The sequence below is a fragment of the Cataglyphis hispanica genome, chromosome 1, assembly GCF_021464435.1.
Source record: "Cataglyphis hispanica isolate Lineage 1 chromosome 1, ULB_Chis1_1.0, whole genome shotgun sequence".
Taxonomy (NCBI): Eukaryota; Metazoa; Arthropoda; class Insecta; order Hymenoptera; family Formicidae; genus Cataglyphis; species Cataglyphis hispanica.
The window spans coordinates 14,814,763-14,834,700 of record NC_065954.1 but is presented as its reverse complement, the minus strand read 5'-3'; the positions used below and the strand labels follow the sequence as shown (position 1 = coordinate 14,834,700).

The 19,938-nt window shown below is 35.5% G+C and overlaps 2 protein-coding genes across 3 annotated transcripts in view; both read left to right on the top strand.

Moving 5' to 3' along the window:
* The window catches only part of LOC126848607 (CCR4-NOT transcription complex subunit 6-like), a 482,736-nt gene extending 462,807 nt beyond the window's left edge, over positions 1 to 19,929 (top strand). For both annotated transcript variants that reach the window (XM_050589613.1, XM_050589622.1), the window contains exons 5-10: positions 3,492 to 3,804; positions 7,528 to 7,679; positions 18,877 to 19,107; positions 19,235 to 19,412; positions 19,526 to 19,665; positions 19,745 to 19,929. In XM_050589613.1, the coding sequence (XP_050445570.1) occupies positions 3,492 to 3,804; positions 7,528 to 7,679; positions 18,877 to 19,107; positions 19,235 to 19,412; positions 19,526 to 19,665; positions 19,745 to 19,821 (1,091 nt within the window). In that variant the 3' untranslated portion in view covers positions 19,822 to 19,929. The remainder of the gene's footprint in view (positions 1 to 3,491; positions 3,805 to 7,527; positions 7,680 to 18,876; positions 19,108 to 19,234; positions 19,413 to 19,525; positions 19,666 to 19,744) is intronic.
* LOC126848799 (protein YIPF5) lies at positions 16,649 to 18,227 on the top strand. The gene is made up of 2 exons (XM_050590016.1): positions 16,649 to 17,002; positions 17,264 to 18,227. The coding sequence occupies exons 1-2, from the start codon at positions 16,771 to 16,773 to the stop codon at positions 17,821 to 17,823; spliced, it is 792 nt and encodes a 263-aa protein (XP_050445973.1). The 5' UTR covers positions 16,649 to 16,770; the 3' UTR covers positions 17,824 to 18,227.
* Positions 19,930 to 19,938: the final 9 nt, after the last annotated feature.

Below are 19,938 nucleotides of genomic sequence, written 5' to 3'. Positions count from 1 at the left end.
TATTATATATATAATTTTGGAAATTTAACAAATGACATAAATAATAATAATTATTTTAAATTATTATACATATATTAGAAAGACTATATGTACAAAATAATATTTTAAACAATTGTTCAATATTAGATAAAAATTGTTGTAATAAAATCGAGGCAAGATAATACAAGACCTTACAAGATTTTTAAGATTTACTCAAGACCAAGACAAGATTTTAAGTTTCCAAAAATTCTCCATACCGATACAATATTTTATGAATATTGTCTTGTCTTGAAGACTTGTACAATCCTAATTAATATCAGCTTCTCCTCGCAAATATTAAGATTACAGTTTACGAATGATTTTTTTTTTAGCTTCTCTTAAAAGCTTCTTTTGCTGAGACGCTATGCGCGTCTTTATTCTACCAAGTTCAATGTGTAACTGTATTGCATTCACGACGAGTTTGCTGTCTGTACTTGTCACTTGCCCGACTGTCCAAGTTTGGGAAGTGTTCCTTCCGAGTATATTCCTCCGAGCGACTAAAACACTTCACAGATTAAAGTGATTAACAGATTGGCCGCTGACTATGCTTCGAGCAAACCGTGCTCGTCAAACTTTACGATATTGCGGAACATCTTACCACGCCGGCTCGAAGTTTGCTCAAACGCATTCGCCACTACTTCGCGAATACTGCTATCGTTGTCGCGTCGTTTCGTTAACTGTTGAACGTTCGCCTCATTACCGTCCTCCGAAGTGGTTAATGAAAATTGAAACTCTTAAGAGTGAATATATGAATGGAATTTCAGGAAATTTTATTAGAACAATATCTCTGATAAATCAAAATGTTGGTAAAATATTTATGTGCGCAATTAAAAATTTTTTCAAAATTAAATTGTTTTTATTGAAATTATTAATATTTAAATTATATAATTAAAAGGAAAAGTTATATTTCTTTAAAGTGTGTAATATAAGTGATTCATTGCACGGAAGAAAATATTGTAGAAATTTACTACATTGCGTGTACTAATTTCTTGATACAATATAGCTAAGAGCGTTTATCCCAACAGACGGTACCGTAAATACTGTCGTGCCGGATGCAGAAGCGTAGATATATATATGTATACATATATAATTAATATCGGTTGGCGAAACTTGGGTTTGTTTGACTTAGTTCGTTACCAATAAATGCGCCGTACTTGGAGAAGTGATCAGGTTTCGGTACCTCGGGGATATGGTCATAGATCGTAGCGATGTGTACTATAACTATTCGATAACTTTGGTCATTATCAGTTTGGACCGGTAAACCTCGGATTAAGCTAATCCTCTCCAAAGTGGTTTTGCCGGAGCTAAAATGTCTAAAAAAACAAACTCACCTTTAATATCATAAAACAACGTATAACAACGTTAAGACCGTCGAGAAATTTAGAAAATATTTCTTAAGATTAAAAAGAATAAAGAAAAGGGAGGAAGAGGAAAAAGAGAAAAAATAGGAACATAAATGTACATTTTTAAAAAATTTCATTAAATTAATTATTTATATTGTCACATTTTTATGTAAATTTACGTTCTACATATTTGAGAAATTAATATCCCATGATGAAGAATATTCCATGATAAAGTGTTTTTAAGAATATTAAAATTTGCGAGAGAAAGCTTTGATAAAATATTAAAGAAAAACCTATATAATAAGAGCGTACTGTCACCTTCCTTATCACGGTTGTCTTGCAAGCGATAAGACCACTTCTCCGATATATATATATATATATATGCGTCATTATCTCCATCTTGTCGGTCTTGTGGCGGGGCGTCCATTACCGACGCATATCTCACGCAAGATCGAGTCCGAATAATCCCCTGTTAAGACGATCGCCGACTTAGTCGGCGAATGCTGAAGGACTCATCGAGATGGTCGCGTTAATAATCCTTCGAGAATGAACGAGGCTCGGGGGGGGAAGGAAAACGAATCGACGGATCGTTAACGATCGTATTTATCGCGGGAATAAAAAAAAATCGACTTATCGACCGACTCTATCGCCGCGTCCGCGTCGGGTACAGATAATTAAAGATTAAAAGCTCTCGCGCCGTCCCAGGAACGCCCAACTTCTATATATAATTAATGTTGTCTTACATTTCGCGCGTTATCTTACGTCTTACATCTCGCTTTACAGTGATAGTAGTTGATAATAAAAATTTGAAACAGCCTTGATTTCAACCTCATTAAGCATTGAATTGACGTTAAATTATTAGGTGTACGTTGTATCGCATTATTTACAATGCGCAAAGCGAAATGTCAGTGTTTCGATACTACAGCATTCTATCTTTATCCTCTTCTCGAATCGAGCTGCGAAGGCAGCACGGGACCGATTCGCGTACGGCTGAATGATTAACGGCGTTTTGGGAGCGACGGTTTGGGGCGAATCCGTAATGCCTACCTAACCGTTTCTCTCTCTCGACAGCGACTGCGATATCTTCGAGTTACTAACGTAGCAGAGTACGCGAACGCGTTATTGGATTGCGGGATATACCGCGGTTCAATTATTTACACACACACTCTCTCTCTCTCTCTCTCTCTCTCTCTGCCTCTCGCAATCGCGTTCGTAATAATAGAACCATTGATTTATATTGGTTTAGCTCGATTGTCTATCGCCCGAGCCATTTTTGAATTAGTTCTAGCGTATCGGAACGAGGTGTGTTTTTCAAGGGCATTGAAGCGTCCCGAAATCTCACCATCCTTCGCGAACACGCATTATTAATGTTGCAAACGAAAAGATTGACTCTGATAACAGACCGTATCAATCCGCGAGCATTGAAGTTTTCTGATGCACATAAGGAAGATGAGAAACGTAAGTAGAAAACAGACAGCTGTTATTTGAATCGTAGACGTTTCGAATGATAAGAAAAGACGTTTCGTGTTATGCGACCGGTATGCATTTGATGATTCGCATTCGCGCGCTCTAATTATCATACTACACGCGCCGGATAACTCGCGAGATCACAAGAGACAAAAGGAGAGAGAGAGAGAGAGAGAGAGAAAAGACGTCGGAAATTTATGCAGACAACCGGGCGACAAGACAGCTCGCTCGCTTTATGTTGATCCTCTTATTCCGGACCGCGAGAATCCATCCGCTCACACGCGCGCGTGTCTAACAAAAGCAACACGTATCCATCTGCTCGTGTTTACAGCTCGTAGAACAAGAAGAGAATCGGAAAATGGGAAAAAGAAAGAGAGCAAGAGAGAGAGAGAAAGGAAAGTGGAATGGCTTACGAATACGCAAAATTAGGATTACGAAAGAAACGAACGCGTCGATTCACAGAGTACTTAAAATCCTCCATTATTTGCGATGGAAAAGAAATAATTTAATTTAATTCAAAAGGAATCACATTTGATTTCGTGACTGGAGTAAAATGAAATATTCTGCGAGCAAAATAATAGTTGAGACGCGAAAAAATTTTGAAATGATAAAATATTAAAAATAAATATTTATATTTATGTTTTTGTCGGTTGCGTGTTACAGGCATATTTACGGTGATGTGTTACAACGTGCTGTGCGACAAGTACGCGACGCGACAAATGTACGGCTATTGTCCGAGCTGGGCGCTGGATTGGGAGTATCGGAAGAAGGGTATCCTCGACGAGATACGGCATTACGCCGCGGATATCATCAGCCTGCAAGAGGTCGAGACGGACCAATTCTACAATTTCTTCTTGCCGGAGCTTAAGCACGACGGCTACGACGGCATATTCTCGCCCAAGTCCCGCGCGAAAACGATGGCGGAGAACGACCGCAAGTACGTCGACGGCTGCGCCATTTTTTATAGGACCGCCAAGTAAGTGCATTCCTCTGTCTCGTTACTCGTTGCCCCGAAATGGACGAAATGGCAAATATATTGCAGTGTCTGCCATAAAAAAAACTCGAAGATAAAGATATATAATTTATTATCTACTACCTGGAAATATCTCTCTTTACAAACATTATACATGAATTTTAATACTTTGTTATCCTTCAGTAATATTTTCTAAAAATTATTCTATAAACTTGCAATATAATTTAAATATATTTCTTATAATTATTATTTTTTTTTGTAACAAACACTGAAAAAAATATACAAAGTTAAAAACTGAAACAAATGTATATAAGCGATTATAGATAATCGAATTTCAATTTTAATTTAAATGTTGAGAATTTTTATATTGCACATAGCTTAAGTGTGAAAGGATGTTCCATTAATTCGTCATTTTTCTCTGCATATTTTCCTATCACGACAAGCATTCTAATTGCCTTGCGTTAGAAAGAAAGAAAAAGGATCATCGACAAAGAGAAAGGGAGATAGAGAAGTGTGTGTGTGTGTGCGCGTTTCGATTCTCCGGCGAACCCTCGATTTATTAAGAGGCGTGGTAATTTAATTAATAAACGCACGAGAAAACTATGCTCGGCTTAATACAGTTATCGATCACGTGCGATCGAATACTTTGCGAACGAATGCGCCCTGAAATTTCTCGAAAGTTCCATTCATTAGGTTCATAACGCGTATACGCGTATATGACAAAAGTAAAGCAATTAAAAAAATTTAATAATCGATTGATTTTTTTAAACAATAACCAATTACTTCGATGTATAGTTATCCAATTTTTTCTTTTAATATATTTTGTAATTATTTTTTGAGCCGACGTAATAATAATTTTATTTGTATTTATATTTTCTCTTTTAATTAAAAAAAATAATATAGTTGTGTAAGAGTAACGATATAAATATGAAATATTTGAAATGGAAGCTTCGTTACTTTGATAAAAAAGGCAATCAGTGATTTTTAATTATTCGTTATCATGGTTTTTAAGATTTCGATATGCAGTTATTACATCAAAGATTATCGTCACCGCTTTTGCGAAATCAATTATAAAGCCGGCTCCGCTTATCATCGCCTCGATACCGGAAAGAGCTGAGATCTCCCAAAGCGCGACATTTAATTTCAAGCGGGATGAAAGACGCGTCTGCTCGTAATTTAACAAAGCGACGCGCGCATGTCTGGCGTGTAATAACGTCATGGTAATCCAATATCGCGTCAGATAGTAACGCGCGTCGTAAATCGCCGTTCGTGTTTAATAGAAAAGCGAGCGCGAGCGCGTCTTTTTTTTTGTATTTGACAAATTAACCGGAAATCGATAGATTTCCCTTATGAAATAGTATCTACGTTTGAGAATATAGAAGGGCCTCGGAGGCTATAAAATCACAGAGATGTAATAAAATCGGCGAATAATAAATAAATGAATAATCTTAAATAAGCATGAATAAAGATTTAATCGCATCGAAATTTATATACGTAAAATGGTTACCAATAAATTTGATATTAAAAGAGGAAAATCCGATAATTTTACGTCACGCGCGTAAACATGACGACGTTCAGATTTCAATGACCCGATATACGCGGCATCGAAATTATTGCCGGGCATGTTGCGGCAACGTCGATACACACAAATTGCCTTTGCGAACGGCATTGAATGGAACGTCGCAGCTGCACAACACCGTCTATGACGCATTAATCATCGCGGCCGCCGGTCGCTACCCGAGATATCTATTTCGACTAATGCTTATTTTCAGAGTATCTCGTGACATAATGGCAGGTCTCCGCGATATCGCGTCGCAATGCCAACCCCGGAGGCTATCAAACCACGAGCGCGACGATTAATGCGCCCCTATACATATGTGTAACGGTTCACTTTATAACCCACCCCGTCGTAAATAGCTCGAGCGAAGTAAATGTGTCTCTGCGCGACAATATTAAGGTCGATGGCGACGAATGAGCCTCCTCCCCTCCTTCCTTTCCTCCCGCTTGTTTGCACGGGAGGATACGCGCAGTTTTAACTCTCTCGCATCGTTTCTGTATTTAATTAATTTGGAATATTCATATTTTGAGTTATCGGCATATATGAACTGAATTTCGAATAAAATTATTCAACGAATCGTATCTTGAATAAAAATATTTTTTGAAATAATTTATTATTTTATTTTTTATTAAGACACATACGTCATTAAAGAGAATTACGTGGTTTAATAACATGAAAATTGTTGAAAATTATCACCCCGCATATAGAAATTCGATGATTGCTGCGATGAATTTGTCTGACTAAAACGCGCTCGTACTACTGCAACGCCAGACCGCAACGCGATTCGCGCGATTTTCCCTCGACGTTTCTTCCCTCTCTCGTCGTCTCGCCGATGAATTTTCTCGGCCGACGGTGATGAGGAGAAAGAGAAGAAGAACCTTACGGTCTTGCTTTTACGACTTACGCAAAGACACGGCCATCGATTTCAATCCGGCAGAACAACGCGACCAAATCGACCGAACCGAATCAACCGCTCGCGCGATGAGCGTAAAGTTCAACTCGCGTTCAATTTCCGCCTTCGGCGCTCGCCCCTCGATCATTCCCTGGCTTTATTGCTTCCTCGCGGATTATACAGCGCAATGTCGAAGTGCCGATTAAAAAAGAAGAGAAAAAAGAGAACGGAAGAAGAGAGTTTAATGTTCGCGCAATACACGACAACGCCGATAAAATTCTACAATTCATTAAACGATAAATATTTTTCGAGCGCGTTAAGTTTTTATTTTTTTGCGGAATGAAGAAGAATAATTGCAATCTTTGTATAAAATGTTATATATTTTTAGATTTTAATTATATAAAATCATATTTTTTTCGATCTCCGATTCAGAAGAGAAAACCCTCTTTTCAATTCAAAAGTGAACCGAAAAAGTAAATTAAATATGTTTCAAACAACGGGAAATCAATTAGGCATTCAGACTTTCCACCATGATCCTTTTTCTTATTTTTGGCCAAGTCTTAACTGAATCCTCTTTCTTCCGCCTAAAGCGACTACGGATGACGTTGATTCAATCTTGTTTACGACTACGGAAAGGCTGGGCCAAGAACGGATGGGGGGATGATGGCTCGTAATGGGTATTCGGCGAAGAATATATTTCTCAAGCATACGTGCCGCACATATCAGGAGTAAGAAAGAGGAGAAAAGGTCCAGGGCATTCTACATCGCGTACGTGACATGCCTTTCTTTGGCTGCGACGAAAATCGTCTGATACCGGCGACGAGACGTTACGTCTTATGTATCTAACGTTGAACTGCGAGCGCGTTCGCCAAGTCTTTCTCTACGTCTCCATGGGAGAAATTGAGTCTCGCCAGCCCTTTACTACGACTTAAACGACCGATTGAGAAAGGACCGGGAATTCTTTTCCCACACATAGTTTTCGCGCTATCGTAGCTGCGATGACAATTGACACTACGGTCTTTGATGCAACGAAAAAGGAATTTAATCCCATACCAGGACTACATTTAATCCTAAGAAGAGTAGTCCTGCTATTTTATAGTCCATTAAGGATCCTTTACATATATTTTCTCGAATTTACTCGCGCGTGAATGGAAATGATTTTTATATTAAATAAATTGAAGAAATTAAAAAATAAAGACGCAATTTAATAAATATATTTTGCCGATTCAAATTTTTCTTATCTCTATCTCATGTATTCTTTATTTTTCTTTTACAGATTTTCTCTGATAAAGGAGCATTTAGTTGAATTCAATCAATTGGCGATGGCGAATGCGGAGGGTTCGGACAACATGTTGAATCGAGTCATGCCCAAAGATAACATCGGATTGGCTGCATTACTTAGGACTAAGGAAGCCGCTTGGGATAATGGTGAGTGTGCACTTGAGATCGATATCTTCTTGGTAAAGGATATTGTTTGCAGAATATTCTAAGCAGCTTAAATAAGTTAGACTACACAAATATTTGTGATATAGTCTTAACTTGTGTATAATTCGCATTTGGACATTCAACGTTCTCAAAATCAAATTTCCATTTCGAGAGCGACAAAAAAGATTGATCGATTCAATTTTGCGAATATTCGCAAAATCGTCTCGAAACGAAGAGAGTTCAAGATTGCGTGTATGATTCGTGAAAAAAGAAAAAAAAAAGAACGGCAGAAGCGGCAGACGCTAACTGAGCATCTGCTTCCTTTTGCACACACAGCCACGGTGATTCGCGCGTATCCAGCCGCGTGTTTGCACACCCTGAAACACCAAAGTAATTAACGCGTCGATCTCTCGGTAACCGATGAAGCTGCCGGACTACTACTAGACGCGCGCAATATACAGAAGTCTCGCGTTTTTCTCGCGCTCGTCGAAGCTCGCGCGCTCGATGATTGAAGCGAGTAAATCGAGCACGATACTCCGATTCGATATACACAAGGTGATCCAACATTACCGTTGACATATTGTGTGTCGTTACGATTCATCTAGAGTCGTCGAGTTTTTTCTTAACAAAAATATTATATTATAAATCTCTAATAAAAATAATATTTCGATTATATAAAAAAGATGGAAAAAATTTGTAGATATTACTGTACTATAATTTTAATTGTTCCCGATTTTGTCACAAATAAATATATTTATATATATATATATATTTTTTCTTTTTTTTTTGCAAAATTTTAATTCGTAATTAAAACAAGTAGCGCAGTCATTCTAATTTTCAGATTTACAGTGATGATTAATCAAATCTTTTTAAGATAATATTGGCTCTAAGTCGAAAGGGAAGAGATTGGGACACCCTGTATAATATGTGTATCGCGGAATGCGCGAGTAAACCAGGCCTGAGATTTATATGGTGCCCCAAAAGGTCGAGAACGGCTCTTACGGCTCACTCCAACGCGTCGGAACGTGCTCTCGTTAATGAGCCATTACCCGCGTTACATTAATCCATTCTGGGCGCAACGACCGGTCGGGAAAAAGCCACGGACTCTTTTTCGTTCTTATCGAGAAGGGGTAATCGATCGCGCCTGTGAGACCGACGACTCCTCGTAGCCTCCTGCGCGCTTCCTGCGCTGCGGTTAACACCTGATTAGCTTCTCGTATACATTGGAAGTTATTACCGCGACGTAAATCACTATGGCAATTGCTAGATTATCAAATCGTAAATTTCCTTCTTATTTCAGGTATAATATTTTAATATAAATTTGTGAAATTATTGCAAGATATTCGCTTACGTATATTACGAATACAAATATTTACAAACGTTCGAATAAAATTCCGAAGTTTTTTTGAGCGCTATTTGAAAAACGATCACTACCAAGATTGAACATTTTTTACAGACTTTTGTAAAATTTTTTTACTTTAATGACGAACATCTGAATTATTAAATTTTTGAAAAAAAAATGGTCGCAATTACGATAAATATCTTTACAGCATCTGTGATAATATACATATTCGCACTCGCGCAATAGTAGCAAATATTTTTCAAGTTTTTCTCGAAGAAAAAATGTAGAATCTCTGATCTCTCTACCCCAGAGGGAATTTCCGCGCGAACGGAATTAATTTAACTACTCGCGTCGAGGACTTAGTGTGACTCACGGTAATTCTAAACTTCTCCGTATTTCGCGGAATATATACCCGAGTCGCATTACATTTCTCGCTTTGAAGCCATCGCTCAAATTCCTTATATACATATGCTTAAGGCTTGGCCAATTGAATAATCATGAATAATCAAAGAACGTGGCGTGAACTAACTAAAGCCGACAGCGTTCAGGCGATCAAATAGTTTAATCAAATATGTACAATCGAGCATATTTATTTAATCTCTCTCGATAAATCTTAATATATTATTTAATATCTTTCTAAAATTTGAATTAATGTCTTTTTATTTTCACTCAAATAATGTTGCTATGTTATTAAATTATTGTGTGAGAAAAATCGCACATAAAGATGAATATTTGATATATGCAATTTTCAGCCAACTTTTGAGGAAAGAAAATATACGTGATTGGGAAGATTCACTTTAGTGCTCAAATGTTGGATAAGAGAATACTAGCGTAGGTCGATGTTCCCTCGTAGAGATAGATGCGCTCGCGCCGAGGGCGAGAGTATCGAGATTAAATCTCGATCGAAGAGCTAAAATCCATGTAACCATGCCAGTGGGCCGCGATTAATGATCCCTCTTGCTCGAATACAAGCAAGCTCGAGACGCGCATCCTCTCAGAACCTTATGTGGGACCGAGCTGATAGTCTCTCCGGCTCGGTTCGTGAAAAAGATCGTCCGTACCGAAGGAACATCCCTGTTCCGTGAATCTCCATTGGTCGGACTAATAGTGTACCATCAGTGGTACTAATAAACCGATATCAGCTGCCGGCGGACGATGAACGATGCGCCATTCTCGGAGAGATGTAAGGAGAGCGAGCGGATCGTTTATCGCGCGTACGCCCACGATTCGTCGGATTCTTTTTCGCGTGTACAAATTTTAAAATAACTGCACCGTTAATCATTCCTCGGAGACGGCTTCTCTCTGATAGTGCTCTTGATTTCTAAATGATAAGGCAACAACCATAATGATATCCCGCTCGTGAGGCATTGTTCTAAATTTTTTTTGAATTTTGTAAGTGTATTATTTATACGAATATATATATACAGTTAGAAAATTTGTATTTTTTAAATCATATTTAAAAAATATGCTGGTTAAAATTTTTGTGTTAAATATTTAATACATTCATGTATTAATTTAACATATTGCTGTTGTGTTAATTGAACTCAAATGTTAAATTATTAACAACTGAAAAAAAGTGTAAAAATAAAATCAAATATGAACCAATTTTTAATTCTGTAATAGTTATGTCCGTATTATTAATGACAGGATTTATCTGTTAAAATTTACAGAAAAAAAATTTTGATTTTATTTTTCAAAAGGAGTGAGAGTGTCCAGACTGTCAATAACATTGTTCTAAGTTAATTTTACCATTAAAAATATTTTGGATTTACACAAAATATTTTTAATTTAATTTATGTCAAATTACTTTGAAGTTTACATTTTATGTTGAAATAGTATGTCATTAGTGTCATTTAATATCCATATTATATTAAATTAACAGCAAAATTTGTTTGGGACATATGATATTTGTTAAATTTAACATAAATTCTTCAACTGTAATACAGATATATTTTAGACACAAGTAATATCGGTGATATAGGATCGATAATATTCATGCTGTATATATCTTTTAATTGCATGATAATTATAACTATCATATTTATGAGGAGAATATTCTAAAATTAGAACGAATGTATTCTCCTTCCAAGTTTATCCGTCCATCTTTTTTCCCTTGCGGAGAATGGAAAGTCGTGGCTTTACGCGCGGTTAACCGGCTAAAAGTTTTCTCCAGCTAAAATGCCGGTGAATTCATTCAGATCCCACGGGATTATTCCGCGCCGCCGAGGATATAGTTCTGCAGCGTCCGGCGAGCAGGATGCATTTAGATACGATGCAGCGATACCAAATATCGAATTTCTCGGCGGTAAGGAAGCACGAGAGAGAGCTCAATTATTCGCGGAGTAATCAACCACGGCGCGATTACGTCTGGAAAATTAGAGTGGAGTCATTAAAAGCGACATAAATGTATCCAAATGATGTTAAAATAAAATGAATTCTGAATTAATAATTCAAAATTTGCATAAATGATTCAAGGTTTCATTACGGAGAGATTTTCTGTAATGAGAAAATTTCCGAATATATCACATAACGTGCTAAAATCCTATATTTGGTTGAAAATTCGAAAGACTGATTCTGAGTTTTTCTATACATTGTACACAATTGGAAAATTTGGCTTAAATTTAACATGTATTGTATGTCTTAAACGGTTCATATAACTTTTTAATTTAATATATAATGGATATGTTAAATGGTGACACTAATATGTTAATATTTCACTGTAAAATGAATGCAAACTTCATAGGCTGCATTCGAGAAGCACACTTTTAGTACTATGAGCGTGCTCTGTTCTTGTTCAACTTTCAGTAAGTAACAAAGATAGACCGATGCTGTTAGTGCTAATAACGTCTTTCCGAAATATACTCATAATAATGTGAAATAAATTTTGTGTAAAATCAACATATTTTTGATAAGATTAACATAGAAATAAAGTTAACGATCTGCAGTCACTTTCGCTCTTATCATGGAATAAAATTAACATTTTTTTTCCGTAAAGTTTAACAGATAAATTAATTAATAACCTATATCTATTGTATAAAATTAAAAATATGTGCACATTGTAATATTTTTATTTTTCTTTAGTTGCTTCAATAATTTTATATTTAAGTTCAATTAATATAATAACAATATGTTGAATTAGCACATAGATGTGCTAAAAAATATGTGTCAAAGAATATGCCAGTTAAAATTTTTTAACAAGATAACATAAACTTTCCAACTGTGTATATATTTATTTATAAATCACTCGTATGACTTACATTAAAAAGATGCGAGTACATGTAAATGATTTAACACGCGGTTATAACATTCGTGTCGCGTAATGTTACGATGATTCGTATTTCCATGACCTCATTGCAATCGACAGATAAATCGTCAGGTAATTGAATCCGCGAGTGCTGGAGCGAGTAACCGCGAGAACCACGTCACATGACATTCGTTACATGCGAGACACCTTGTCGCTTAATTAATCGCGCTCGCGGCACGATGCATCCCGCGACAAGAGTGTATTCGCTTCGGATACTGACGATCGCATTCTCGCCCTAGGCGAATAGAGTAGCGGCAGCAGCTCAAGCTCCATTTCTCTCTCTCTCTCTCTCTCTCTCTCTCTCTCTCACGCGAGCTTTATAAATTCGCGCAGGCTGTCTAGAGATACCGGGGACACGAATCCTATCTCGAACGAGCATCTCTCGAACGAGTGTTCACCTCCACGTGTCACTCTGTCCGATTTTTCACTGATATATTGAGCCGCCGCGCACTGAAAACTGCCTAACTGTATGCGTATGCATAAATAAGCGTGCGCTTCAGGCGTGGGCTTTGCATTTTTCCACGTGACTGCGTGATGGCATGCCTCCTACAGGCTATTTCAATGATAGATGTACATATATACATCTACTGATCAATCACTATTATTACTGTCATTAATATGTATTTATCATCATGTATCATTAGTGTCATTTATATATTATTATTCACGCGTTATTAACACGATAATAATGAAGTGAGATTTAAGGTAATAATAAAGTATGAAAATTGTTACTTGTATAAAATCTTTTTATCGTATCGTTTGTAATTGAAATTGTCACGACGCTTTAAGAGATTCACTTTTTAAAAGCAAAATTTTTGTATATTTAATTTCTCGTGAAAAGTCTGAAATTTTCGCAAAGCTCGACTATCATGTTTTGAAACAGCTTGTAGATTTGTTGAAGAGTTTGACATATCGGCATCGGGTGTCTCATTAAACGCATCACAACAGTCTAATTGGATAGGCGGCTTTTAAATATTTGCAACGACAAAATAAACCCTCTTCGAAATGACGCTCGTAATCATTCACCAACGCGCTTTAATAGCCGGATACATCGTTCTCGAATATGCATATTAATGCAGAATGAGGAGAGATTCGCGTAAAGTAATGGCGCGACACAAGTCGCAGATGAATCTATCCATTAATGACAGCGTATTGGCATTTAATTTAATAATTTTCAGATATCGCAGTCTTTTATATAGCAATATCCCAGTTTCTTTGTATTGATCACATTTGTTTCAATTTTTTAAGCCCAGGATATTTAAATTGCGTTCTATGTTTTTGGTGATTATATAATTTTTATAAATCTTTATTGCTTTTGATATATAAATATGTGTGAATGTTTGCTTAATATGTATATATTATATACATTCTTTTAATACTGTTTCTCGTCAATTTTTTTTTTTTTCAAGAGAACAAAAAATCTTTATTAAATAAATCTCTATTATTATCAATATAAAAATTAATTAGATAACAATATCAATATTATATGTGTGTTGTTGTATCTAGTGAAATTATTTTTAGAATTTTGGATAATTAGTCTCCGATTTCGATCATTTATAAAAGTCAGTTTGTAGATTGTAGGGTTTGTGCCTGCTATAAAAACTTTTCTCTTGCCCAGGAGGTATTCGGGGAAAGGGGAAAGGGGATAGAACGGATATTGATTCCCTCAGTAATTTACGAGACTGCTCCCCAGTTCGACCCGGCGAATGCCGGTTCGCGGGTTCGATTGTCGTACAACCGCCATTCGAAGGTACCTTAGCCCTCTATTCTAATCTAGACTGATTTACACCCTGAGATATCCGTATTGCCAATGGCGAACAGTCGTGTTACCGACTTCTCTTAATCCTGCCTTACGCAATATGAAAGCGACTAGTAACGTTCTCACGATAAATTTCGAGTTAGCAACAGGAACATTTTGTTTCCCATAATGCTTTGGGGTATTTAAATCCCTTTATTTTTTTTGTATTTCTTAAATATTATTTTATGGTAAATATGATTTTGCATATTATTTTGATTTAAGCAAATAAGTCATAAAATGCAATAGATAATTTTTCTCTTATATATATATATATAAAACTCTACTACTAAAAAATGAAATATATATATATATATATATTTTTTATTTCATTTATCTTGTTGCACTTTTTATCTCTAGATTACAAAGTAATGATTTTGTTTTCTTCGTGCAAAGGAATCGACTGGATCGCGTGAGTTTTTCTCGTAGAACGAGCGATTCTTGCGGAATGTTTCTGCAAAGGAACGTAGTGTAGGAGATTGAAGACGCAAGGCGAAACAGCTGCTTGAGTAGGGTTAATCTGTAAGGTCCGATAGTAAAAGCGGATTCTCGTGGGCGCAATTAAACGGGGCGGATTTACGATATTGTGTTCGAGAGGACAGAGTATACCCCCCGGATCTCACACGGGGGTATTAAATAACGATTTTTACGCCCGATAATCCTCGAGAGAGTCGATGGGAGAGATCGCCACGGACTCGAAGAGAAGTGAAAAAGAGAAGAGTGAAGAAGAACTTAAAGACGTTTAATCCTCAGGGTTGAACGCGCTTTTTGCAATAAAGCCAATTTTTTTTTTGCTCGAAAAACTTGAAAGTTATATTAAAAACTTTCCACAAACTATCGCAATTACATTAAAGTTATTATATTAAATAGCACTTCAACTTTAAATAAAGTATTAAATTTGTTATCAATTTGGCATTCTACACATATATATATATATATAAAATGTCAAATTATATATGTATTTATATTTATCTTTCTTTCTTTCTCTAGTTTTTCTTTGAAACTTTTCTATTAATTTTATTCGTCGATTTTATTTGCACGCACTTTTTTTTTAATTTTAAAGAAAAAAAATTAATCCACGATTCTGTTATTGGAATAATTATTAGGAATTTTTTTCTTGACGCTATATATTATTATATTTAAGACTCAACAACACGTATGTAACTTTCTGCTTTAATCATAATAATAATCGCAGGATAAATCACTCTTTGATGACTTTTCCGAACGTGCGATCCTATGATTAATTGATCGCGAAATTAATAGAACAGATTCACATGTCGATTTTCGATAATGAGAAAAGCTCAAGCATAAATTTCGAATGACCATCTCAGAGTCATACCATTAACATCTCCTTCATTGCGCGAACAACTTTGACTAATGATTGCCACGTGTCGGAAATTACTTAAGTCAGTGAGTTATACCATAAAAGCTAAATTAATATACTGAAATACTATATTCCGACATCATCAACATGAACAGTGCTGAGAGATCGTGCATTATAGTATCCAATAAAATTAGTGCTTTCAATTTTCATATTGCTATACTCTGATGTATTTGAAAAGCTTATATTTAAAACGATTTAAAACAATATTTAAAAAAAAATTCAGATTTTATGTTGTGAAATTATATGAAAAGCTCTTCATCGTTTCCATTTAGTTTTATAATTTTAAGATAATTTAAAAAAAAAACTCTGTGTTGGGAAAACATTCTGCGTGCATACTTGTTGCGGCTAAGTGATCGCAAGTCGGGCGATTTCCAGTGCCCTTGGGAGCCAACAGCGAAGGGATTTATCGACAACGGAAATTAAATACAGCATTAATCTACCGTAATTGCGCAACGAAAGTATTAGCAGCGCTAATTTACGGATCTTATTAAAGGCCGAACCGAGAATTCGGGATTTACACTCTCTTAACGCTGATGAATGTTCTAATTGTGTACCGATAACTTAGTGCTCAGTATCGCGTGGCTGCTCCTTTTCATCTTAATCACCCTTGCAATTAATAACGAGGCATGAGAGAGAAATGGTGAGCCAAAGTCACAAGATACCACGAACTTGCGCAGCAAGATCCATGTATACATGTCTTTTGACAAATGTATAATTATATTATAACACGAATTATTAAATTTTATATATAGTTATATAATTATTTAATTATTTAATTTAAATTATTTAATTATGTATGTGTTTTTAAAATGATTGCACATACATGTATAAAAAAGAACAACAATATATTAAATATATTAACAACATTATAAAAAAGATTTTTTAAAAGTAAAAAAATTAAAAAAAAAAAAAACAAAATAGATATAGAAGAAACATTTGAAGATTAATTCTAACAATTGGAAGAACTGAAAAGAAGTGAAGAAAATGAGAAGATATAATAACATAACAATTAATTAATTAATCATTATTATTTGAGAAGAATAAGTGAAAAAAAATTATTTTATTTCTTGATTGCAACTAAATTACTGTATGTCGCTAAAGCAGCGCGCTGTAATGTTGCTGTTAGCCTCGTAATAAGTGATCTAGCCTAACCTCTGCTGACGTTCTCGACGGATTGATGTGTCAATGTCAACATATTTTGAATAACTCAAAGTCAGGAAGAAGATTCGAATCTATAAAGAAGAAAAGTAGTTATAAAACGCCGGCAGGATGTCCGGATACACCGGCCAGGAAAACAGCTACTGGGCTCAATCGCCGCCGTTGCCACAGGGCCAATTCAACTTCGAACAGTCCGGTTTCGGTCAACCTAACCAACAATTCGAATTCCAGACGTTCAACGAGCAAGCAACTGGCGATTATTCGTATGGGCGCAAGAGTTTCCTCGATCCTACACAGAGCCCCTATGGCAGCGACCTATACACGCAGGACGATTATCCGAAAGGTAGAAAAAACGATGGACTCATCCTTCCTTATTTAATCCTCGAGCTCAACACCGCGCGTGACAGATTAATGATGAGCGAACAAATGCTCAGAAATATTTTGAAATTTGTGTATTAATCGAATATTATTTGAAAAAAATTCTAGAAAATTTATTCTTGCCATTAGAGAAATGGATAATTTCGTATTCGATATATCGGAACATCTGCTCGAGGATTATTGACGTATTGACATTGCATAAGGGAAATCTTCACTAAATTTGCAGGCACCGCTGGCTTTGGGGAGGAAGAGGATGAGCCGCCTCTGCTGGAAGAGCTTGGTATCGATCCCGACAGGATAATGCAAAAGACTCTGGCAGTATTGAATCCCTTTCATAGGAAAGGACAAATCGATGATGCAAATTACTTGATGCAAGACTCAGATTTGGCGGGACCTGTGGCTTTTTGCCTAGTCCTCGCGGCATTTCTGCTACTGGCCGGTTCAAAAGCACATTTTGGCTACGTATATGGCTTAGCCATGACCTCTTGCATACTCATGTATATCCTACAATCCTTGATGAGCAGCAGCGCTAATATCACACTGTCATCTGTCGCATCTGTACTGGGCTACTGCTTGTTGCCCGTAGTTGTTTTAGCGGGTATTAGCGTCTTCACTACATTGCGAGGTCCGATAGGCCTGATTTTCGCGGTCTTGGCTGTCGCTTGGGCATCATTGTCTGCTTCTAGGCTTTTCTCCACTATGTCGGGAGAAGAGGACCAGAAGTTTCTCATAGCATATCCATGTCTGCTTCTCTATGGTGTATTTACATTGATAATAATATTTTAAATCAGAAGTTGTAGATGATGTATGTATATTTATAAAATTTGTATCCATTTTTAATTAAGATTCTCAGATTTGAATAATACATTTTATTTATGTACAGATTGATGCCATTAATTATGTCATAAAGTGAAATTTATTTAAGTTTGTATTTTCTATAATTGCATTATTAATAATAGTGAACCATTTGTAGATAAGAACTGCTAACAGTCGAACGGTATATTTCATAATTTATTAAGTTTTTGCGGCTAGTTCAAATAATTTGAACTATTTTAATAAGCATATTTTTGGAAAAATATACTTATATTTTGAAAGAAAGAAAAAATGCGTGCGAACGGGTATTAAGTTTATTAAGCAAACATTAGATTAACATTTGTTATACAATTTCTAAATAAAGTTTATGACTTCAATTTGTGTTATCCTTATCTAAATATCATCACAATAATTATTAAATATAAAGAATAATTTACAAAATAGACATATAATTTTTATTTCTTTTCAAGAATATTAAAAAATACCTATATCTATATCTCTGTTATAAAAAGTCATAATAATGATTATGCTCAAAATTTATTTTTATTATTCTTATAATTAAATATACAACCTTTTAATTGGTATAGTGTATGAAAACTTATGCATAAATAAATAAACTTACTATGCATAGAATTTGAATAATTTTGACAAAATAAAATAGATTTATTATATTTGACAACAAATTTCAATTTTTTTATGCATTAATACTATTAATTTACTTACTAATTAATATAAATATACAATATAATGATTAGAGATTTCAATAATAATCAAGATAGATTTTTTTTAAAACATAATACAATCTCTTGATGTAATATAATATAATAAATTCATGAAGACAACAAAGAGTATCATACGTTATAAATAATATCTATTATAAGTTATGTATTATATCTCGCGTTTTTATGTTTCTTAATTATTTTTTTCCAAGTTATCTGAACATTTAAGAGAACATTTTGCTAGCAAATTATTTGATATATCATGTATCTGAATACAACTAATTAGATAATTCCTTTTCTTTTGCAGGTGTTCCATCTGATCCGGCACAAGTGCAACAACCAATTTTAGTTTGTACGGCGCATATTCATTGGGATCCCGAATTTTGCGATGTAAAATTGATACAGACAATGATGTTGAGCAATGAATTACGTTCCATTTTGGACCAAGCTGGCCAGTCATTCAGACCCGGCCATAAACCTGACTCTTCCAATGTTCAACTGCTACTTTGTGGCGACTTTAATTCCTTACCTGATTCTGGTAACATACATATGTTTATACTAGCAATTTTTCTTAACTTTTTAAAATCAATCTCTTGCATTTACTAATACTTGGTAATGTATATACGCAGTTCATCCATATTAATAACAACAAATCGCTTACACAGGTGTGATCGAATTTCTTACATCTGGACGTGTGGCGGCCGATCATCGTGATTTTAAGGATTTAGCGTACAAATCGTGTTTACAAAAGATCTCTGGCTGCGATAAACCTAACGAATTCACGCATTCTTTCAAACTTGCATCTGCCTATAGCGAGGACATTATGCCCTATACTAATTACACGTAAGAGAAAAATCTATTTTTTATTTGTCCACGCGCACAGTTTATTTTATGTAAGATATATTTTATATATATTCGGGATATTTTTTTAACACGCTATTTTTTTGTATTTTCAGATTCGAATTTAAAGGCATAATAGACTACATTTTCTATTCAAAGCAAAGTATGGTGCCACTGGGCCTCCTTGGTCCGTTGAGCCCAGAGTGGTTTAAAGAGCATAAAGTAGTCGGATGTCCTCATCCTCATGTCCCATCTGGTTAGTTTACATACGTTTTAAATTGCTTTCTTTTGTCGATGAAACTAATAACTTCGACATTTTATGTTTCATATTCCAGATCACTTTCCTCTGTTAGTGGAGTTGGAAATGACACCGACAGTAGGAACAAGCAATGGTTTGATCTCACGCAGGTAGCAGCCGCTGCGATCTAGGCCCAAATAACCATAAGAAGACGAGAAATCAATAAGGAAGGTAAAAAAGGGAAAAAAAGAATTTGCATCACTTCTTCTCTACTTACTTCTGGCTCTAGCA